The 8,789-nt window shown below is 32.6% G+C and overlaps 1 protein-coding gene across 1 annotated transcript; it reads left to right on the forward strand.

The window, feature by feature from the left end:
* Positions 1-4,759: 4,759 nt before the first annotated feature.
* LOC131612407 (glutathione S-transferase L3-like) lies at positions 4,760-7,578 on the forward strand. The gene is made up of 10 exons (XM_058884203.1): positions 4,760-4,914; positions 5,010-5,081; positions 5,159-5,219; positions 5,871-5,957; positions 6,044-6,142; positions 6,223-6,325; positions 6,414-6,490; positions 6,723-6,830; positions 7,072-7,152; positions 7,267-7,578. The coding sequence occupies exons 1-10, from the start codon at positions 4,901-4,903 to the stop codon at positions 7,276-7,278; spliced, it is 714 nt and encodes a 237-aa protein (XP_058740186.1). The 5' UTR covers positions 4,760-4,900; the 3' UTR covers positions 7,279-7,578.
* The last annotated feature ends 1,211 nt before the right edge of the window (positions 7,579-8,789 follow it).

The raw sequence follows: 8,789 nt of genomic DNA on the forward strand, positions 1-8,789 counted from the left end.
GTGTATGATTTAAAGTATGTTAATGACCAAATTAATGTTAAACGATATTGAAAATATTATCGTGTAATAATAAATTTTTTCAATACTACAAAAAAGTTTTTATTTGGAGTATTTGCTAGTTTTTTTTAAATTAAAAAATGAATGTTTTTGAATATTATAAAAAAACTTAGCGTAATAAATATTAAACCGACCAAACCACCTAATTTATCTGCTAAATTGATATAATCAAATTTGTCGAAAAATCAAAATTTTATCAGTTGAAATCGGGTCATTAAAATGAAATATTTTTTACGTTGAATTTAAATTTTAGGTCTGATATTGACTCAAATTGACCGATTTTTCTACCATAGAAACTATTGTCACTTTAGATTGGCAAGTTTATGTACTTATTTCACAGTGCACAACCTAATAACTTAATTTTCTAAGATAATTTTCTCTTGAATGTCTCTTTGATCATGCTTAATGTCAGCCCTATTTTTGCTATTCTTTTTTATTATTTTACATATTCAACTAATTAAAACAAAAGTAAAATTTCCAAATTAAGGAAATAATTAACCTATTGTAAAAAATGTACTTGTGGTAATAAATTGACACATAATGATGTTTTTGGGGAATTTATGTGATTCAATCATTATGTCAAAACATGTAAAGGTAATATGTAGAGAATTTGAACCCTAAAAATATTTTTGTTTTGTTGTCCGAATGAATTGCTATATTATGTGTGTGTTTGGATTAGCGGTAAATATAATTGATTTTAATAAAATTGAGTTTGGTATACTTAATTTTAATAGAATTGAGTTTAACATAATCGATTTAAATTTTGATACATTTATGTAACATGAATTTGGGTGGTTATCGAAGAGTTTATTTTTGGGCACGATAATTTATGTATGGTACAAATTCTTTCCTTATATAGGTATTATCAATATCCAACTAACAACAATTTTCCTGCTCAATTTCCATCTCTAACAGTTTTCCTACTACAATGTCCATGAAGTTGAGAGAAATTAACTCGATGAAACATTAGTGTAAATGATAATTTTTAGAGTGGTCAATGTTTAAAGTAAATCGTTTGAGGACTAAAAACAAAATTTTATATATTTTGAGAGATTAATAATATATTTATCAGTATTTTATTATTAATCTTTTATAATAAAATATTTATTATTGATATAACGTTTATTAGATAAGAGACTAAAGTGAAATATAAAATTAAATTCAGGGACTTCGTGACTAATTTTTAGCCTAAATTTTTTATAATAATAACTCATTTGGAATTCAAACTATGAGCACCACTTCAATTTGATCTCTAAAGTATGCAAGTATATTTAAGAGTATTTTCTCTTATTACTATATAAGTAAATATTTTTATTTTTTTATTAAATAGTTGATGTATTTGACCTTAAATATAAATTAAATACATTTATTATTCAAGATATGTATGAGGGATTTCGACTATTATGCAGACGCGAAGTGGAGAGACATATGATTTTCCCATAACATTGAAATTGCATCAAAGTGTGGACTAGAAAGGCCTTAGGTCTTGACTTTTCTTCCATAGATCTTGGTAACATTGGGTGAGCATTCTGCACAAGTAGAACACGAGAAGTATGCCATGTATGACTATGAAAGGAAGGGAATAAGGACTCTATGGAATTCGACAGAGATCTATGGTACTACATGAATAAGACTTGTGTTGCAAGGTAAGTGAAGTGTCAGAAGAAGTAGGATTAGATCTAGATAATAGGTGATGGACACGTGTACAGGACTGTGATAGCTCAGTATCAGATACACGTGACATATCGGGCATTGGACCAATCGACTAAGGTTTAGTTCTTGATCATTGACCAAAATTGTTTGGTACATGTGAGTTCATTGAAGTTGGTTCATTGTTAATACTTCAGTTTGTTGTGCATTTGTGTGTTGAAGAGGTGTAGTAGGTAAAGAAGTGTGAGGACTAGTTGTATGAACTGAAGGACTTGGGCTTGTTGGAACTTTCGCATTGTGCGATACATTTTGGCCTATAGGACAATTGTGTGAGACTCTCCTTAGAAACATTGTGGTTTGAGAAGGTATTATATGTATGAGAGATTTATGTACTTATTAGCCTTGTGGATCTTGAGAATGACCACCAATCTTGAATTATTCTTGAAAGGGAACTCATTTTCATTGAAAATATCATCTTTAGAGACAAAAATTTGGCCTTCCATATTTATGCACTTATGGCCTTTGTATGAAGGGGACACCCCCATGTAGACACATTTAGAGCTCCTAAACAGCAAGCACAACCAAATATCTTTAGTGACATATAGTTAGGTTGCTTGTGATACACTATAGAGAATGGTTATATAGAGCCAAGCAATGCACTTGTAGGTAACCAGTTCATCAAGTAGATTGCAGTTGTGAAGCTATGATCCCAATATGTAGTTGGCATGAAAGCATGTGCTAGCAAGGTGAGCCTCATTTCCACAATTTCTCTGTGCTTCCTTTCAACCATGTCATTCTGATGAGAAAAGTGTGGACATGTTAGCCTATGTGTAATACCTTGCTTATTAAGAAACTTAGTAAAAAGCCAAACTTCTCCACCAAAATCAGACTGAACTGATTTGATTTTGACTTGAAATTTTGTGTCAATATAGTTTTGAAAGAGTTTCAAGGCTGAGAGAGCATCACTCTTTTGTTTAAGCAAATAAAGCAAAGTATATATAGAATATGCACCCACAAAATAAATGTAATAGCTATAACCACTACTTAATGGTGACAGTGATGGTTCCTATAGATCAGTGTGAACAAGCTCAAATAATTTGGTATATTTAGCATTGGACAAAATAGCATACAACTTATGTGACATGCAAAGACACCATGAATTAAAAAACTCATTCAAGCTTTTATTTCTGACAAGAATATTACACAACTGAAAAATGATATGGATAGCTCTAGGATTGGCATGTCCCAACCTAGTATGTCATACATCAGTAGAACTTGTGCTTACACTTTTATTTTGAGACTGACATATAGTATGCATATTAGCAAGTATAGCATTATTAACAATTGGACTTAAGCTATGTGACTTGTGACTCAATAAACTCCTGGAAGATTCTAAAGCAATATTGGGGAAGCAAGACAAGCCACTTTCATCTAAAGAAGCGCCATATTAGATGCTTGAGATTTAATAAAACACTTGTTCCAATGAAATTCAAAATAGACATTATTTCTTGCACAATTGACAGGTAGGTCGACTGCCTGTGGTATAATTCTGTCTTTCTGGTCCTCTATCGCGTATTAGGGTTTGTATTTTTAGTAGAATATAGTTGAAAAATGCCTTGAGCTACATTTGCAGTCGCTCAAGGAATAACAAGTTCTTACTTGTATTTGTCCAACCGAGCTTCTTGGACATACGAGAGTGCCTTCACATCATAATATCAGTTGGCTCCTCCTTGTTGTATATCATCATGATAAACGAATTATACTCCTCAGGTAAACATTGGAAAATAACATCAATCTAATCTCTCTTAGAGATTGGATTGCCTATAATAAGAAGAGAATTTGCAATAACACGAATGCGAATAACATACTCATAAATAGATCTACTATCTTTCTTACTCGTTTTCAACTCTGACCTTAGTTGGTGAACTCAAACTTTCATCTGAGAGTTGAAGTGTTTGTCCACCTTATCTTGTAGTTTTGAATATTGGTAGGATTTGAGGATTGACAACTATTTTGTGGAGATTATTTGAGAGTATAACACCTTCTACATGTTGGTTCCATAATAAGAAGTTGTTATCCTGCAACTTGATGGATAACTTTGGTGCGAACCTGTTCTTAGCTCTCGAGAACAAAAGTTGAGTTGTAGTGACTTGAGAAGTTTGCACTGCATGAGGTGATGATTGCACTCCAAGACGAGTGTTTGTTGGTGATTGTTCAAGATCCGCCATTGACGTTTCTCTGAAACTCAATCGTGGATATGACTTAGCTAAGAACAAATTGAAAACAACTTCTTTAAAGCTTGAACGATTCTACATAGTTTCTTTGAAGCTTGAATCTTCAACAATGGTGATGATTAATGTAGTGTTGAAGATGTTTATGGAGCGGAATTTAGGTCCTTCTTAGACGTATCATACCATATTAAAGATGAACATATGTTTATTGAGAGAGATAACGAATGGTTGAGAAAATGAGCAAGATATTCTTGTTGGACATTATGATTCACTGAATTTACATTGCATGAGTGTTTGACTTATATAAAATGTAATGTACAAGTTAGTTACATATTCTAACCATTATAACTAATCTTCTAACTACTTTTAACTACCTTAAATACTCAAATTTCATGTAATAAGGAGGGATTAGAGAGGGTTATAGATGGAGAGAGAAAGAACCATAAAATAAGTGAGTAATATGTACTCCTTCCGTCTTATAATAAGTGTCTTATTTGAGTTTTGCGCGGTTCTTAAGAAAATGATTAGATGTGTTGATTTTAATGATAAAATTAATATCATTTACTAAAGTACCCTTATTTATTATAAATAGTGGAGTTGTTGAAAAATGTGAAAGTTAATATATTGGGATATAGTAGTGGAAAAAAAAATATTACATTGATATTTATTTTGAGACATATAAAAAGTGTAAATGAGAGCCAATAACTTTAAAAAAAAATTAAAAACCCTTAAAATTTGTGAAATTAGCATAGGTACTCCATGGCGAGTGCTGCATGTAAAATGGATGCACCTAATTTGTAATTGCTATATAATTCTTGTTCATTGCATTGGTGGGGTACCTTATAAATAAATGCAAACAATCTCGCTTGAATCTAGTCGCAATTCGGAACAAGGTTAACGAAACGACTCTCCATATAAACAAAACCTCATTAGTAAGCTAAAGCTCCTGAACAAGCGTAACAATGGCAGCAATTGAGTAAGATACTTCTTCAATTTCTTCTCTCATTTACATTCACACGATCCATCCCTCGTCGCTTACTTTTTTTCCTCCTCTTCTTCCTAATTTAACAGTGTCAAAGAAATTCGTACTCCTTCGTTAACTTCCAGCTCCGATCCACCTCCCATTTTTAACGGAGACACCAGGTTCTTCTTCTTCTTCTGCTTCTGTTTTTTTTTTTTTCTTCTTATTTTCATGCAATATTTTGATCTCTTCTTTTTAGGTTGTACATCAGTTATACTTGTCCCTACGCACAACGTCCATGGATCGCTAGAAATTATAAGGTTTGTCTTCATCCGCTCTCTTATTGTTTTATATTCTAATCAACTTAATTCTATAATTTGTTTCTCAAATTTTATTGAATTGTTTCAAGCTAATGAACGCCTTAGGTCTTAATTTCTATTAATAAATGCTAAAGGGAAAATTTTATATGATTGCGGTAAAGATCTCTGATGTTGTATGAGACAAAATGTTGGACAGTTATAAATTCGTACGAAAATAAAATCAGTGTAGTACAGATGAGGACGCTGTGTTGGATGTGTGATAATACTAGACATGATAAAATTAAAAATGACAATATTAGAGAGAGTGTTGGATAACATCTATAGTAGAAAAGATGGTGGAAAATTTACTTAGGTGGTTGGAGCAGGCAGAGACCTGTAGATTATATGTTAGAAGAGTAGATCAGATGGAAATGAGTGAAAGAATTAGAGATAAAAGAAGACCTAGAAAAACTATAAGAGAAGTTATTAAGAAAAATCTAGAGATTAACGATTTAGAAAGAAGCATGGTCCTAGATAGAACATTATGGTGGAAGTTGATCCATATAGTTGACTCTATTAATGGGGATAAGATTTGGTTGTTGTTGTAAAGTTTTTTCTAACTTATTTTTTATTAGTAGTTAATTTTTATTTCATTATTGATTACCAATGCAGGGACTTCAAGACAAGATCGGTTTGGTTGCTATTGATCTTCAGAATAGGCCTGCTTGGTACAAGGAGAAAGTTTATCCAGAAAACAAGGTCTTTACTGTTTAACTTTGCTGATATAGGGTAATAAATTACTCAATACTCCTCAAAATTGATCATATAGTTTTCTTGTGTTATAGGTGCCATCGTTGGAGCACAATGGAAAGGTCTTGGGAGAAAGTCTTGATTTGGTCAATTACATAGATGTCAACTTTGAAGGAACAGCTCTAGTTCCAAGTGTAAGAATTTAGCACTCTTTCCAACCCCAAAATAAATCTATTATTTTAATGGATGCAGTTTTAAAATTTTGTTTTTTCAGGATCCTGCAAAGAAAGAGTTTGGCGAGCAGTTGATTTCTCATGTCGGTACGTTCACCAAAGACGTGTACTCTTCACTGAAAGGCGATGCTATAAAAGAAGCCAGTAAGATTTTCAAGTTTATAAACTGTTAGATAGGAGTGTTATTTATGTATGCACGAAATGAACTTTCAAAATTGGTAATTTGTATCAGGTCCTGCCCTTGATCACTTGGAGAATGCTCTTGCTAAATTCGATGATGGGCCATTCTTTCTAGGACAATTCAGTTGGGTAAGTTGAAGTCACGAGCCTTGAATTTTTTTTCTCTTTTAAGTCGGTTGCATTTTAAGCTTATTACTTATTCGCACGCAAGAAGTCACTGCGAACTTCGATCTGATGAATTGTGAAGCAAAGTATCAAAGTAGTCATGAGCTAAGTGTAATAGTACATGAATCGGATAACTAAGATCATCCACAACTAAATTTTTACCCTCATATAAGTTAGTTCTTGTGATGATTATTAGGTGGATATTGCCTATATTCCTTTTGTTGAAAGATTCCAGATAGTCTTTTCTGAGGTGTTCAAGTATGATATAACAGAGGGAAGGCCTAAACTTGCAGCATGGATTGAGGTACAGTGGAAGTAGTTCTCTCTAAAATCGAAGCTTTTTATAATTGTATTCTTATATATGAATTGATTGCAAATCATGATCATCAATCCAAACTTGAGTAAAAGTAAAACCTTTTCTGTTCAGCAAGTAGTAACTAGTAACAGAAATGATCCACTGAATGTGGTCCTCTTGCTTTCAACAAAAGACCTTACCATTAATTCCGATATATTTGATTAGTTGTAAACAATTGTTTCCCTGGCAGGAGCTTAATAAGATTGATGCTTATACGCAGACAAGGGCTAGTCCAAATGAAATTGTTGATGTTTTCAAGAAACTTTTTCTGGTAACATTATAATCATCATCCGCACACATGCCATGATTGATTTTGATTTAACTGTGATTGGTTTCTGCCTATTGTCTTTGCCACTTTTGAAACTTATGAAATTCTAACTTGCAGCCTCAACAGTGAAAATGGGTTATTTGAGATGTATACCGCTGTCCGGCCAATAAAGCATCGTTTGTGTTTATGGGATGCTTCGTCAATCAAATGTTGGTTTGTTTGTCTGCTAGAGTTGCAGATCTAGTTGAATGTGATGTTAATAATATTACTAGTTTGATGAGACTCGTGATGAAGTTTATGTACCAGTTTGTGATAATAACTATCACCGTGTGTATAAATAATCGATCATCACCGTGATGATGAATGTTTGCAATGGTGATAAATGGTGAAACATCTCTCTCTATACTAAAATTAGCTAATGTTTGGTAACGTGGTTGTGAGTTTTGTGCTCCTTATAAAATGTTTGTCATGTGACTATACAAGTAATGTATTTATAATCACATGAATAACTGTATTCTATGTTAGACTCAGGAGTGAAAAAGAACAGAGATTTTCCGACGAGGAAATTTGATATGCATGGAGAGGACTGTTCATATGTGCTAATTGGGCTATTTGGTACATAAATTGGGTCTCATGTCATTTACTTAAGAATTTCTTTTTCCAGCTCTATACATTCTCACAAACCCTTTGTGAAAATTCAAAAATGTCTATAGCGTCCGATATCCGGACGCACTTATTTTCCACAAAATTGAAAGTAAACGAGTGAGTCACCTCTATTATACTTAATTTTAGTTCAAAATTGCATCTCCAAACGTGTATTTGGTATATTTCGGAGATGTATATCCTAATATGACACTGATACTTCAAAAAAGAAACAATGACAGTATGAGCAAGATCTGAAAACTACAACAACTTTGACATTAAATTAAAACACTAAACATTACATAGATAGTCGTTTACATAAAGTTAACATTACATATTGTTATGAACGGGTAGTTCAGGACGTTGTGACATATTAATAATATCTTCGACGGATCTTGCAATCTTCGCATCCATTTCAATCGGACCTTTGTTGCATAACGGCGAAAAGTACTCCACATAATCTTTTAATCTCCACCCATCTTCAGTTCAAAGTTGGTGAATTGTATCTTCTTTTTGCTTTCAAACGAGGGTGAACGATACTTGAGCTTGACAACTCTTTGATTTTCTCGATATCGTAGGAGAGTATTTAGTTTTGATATTAGATCAGTGAAAGGTGTGTCCTCGATGACCCTAAATTGAAGTGACGGCTTCTCGCAAATGAAATACACAAATGCAAGGTGAGTATATGTATTCATTCTTTGATTGTGGTGTGATCTGTAGAAAATATGGGATGAGAGACACCCTATTTATACAAGTCTTGAATCATTTTGGACCTTACAAATCTTATCTTGTCATCACGGCACATTTCGGAGATGCATATCCAAATAAACCTATTTATTTATTTTTACGAAAATAATGATGTTTATGCACATCCGTAAGTGCACACTTGTGTTTTTTAATTAATATGAGGTTTATTCAGATATGTATATCTAGAATCGCCCATGAACTAGAAACATAGCAGAAATTTGTAAACATAAACAGAAGTTGTAAACAATAAA

This window comes from Vicia villosa, linkage group LG6, assembly GCF_029867415.1.
Source record: "Vicia villosa cultivar HV-30 ecotype Madison, WI linkage group LG6, Vvil1.0, whole genome shotgun sequence".
Taxonomy (NCBI): Eukaryota; Viridiplantae; Streptophyta; class Magnoliopsida; order Fabales; family Fabaceae; genus Vicia; species Vicia villosa.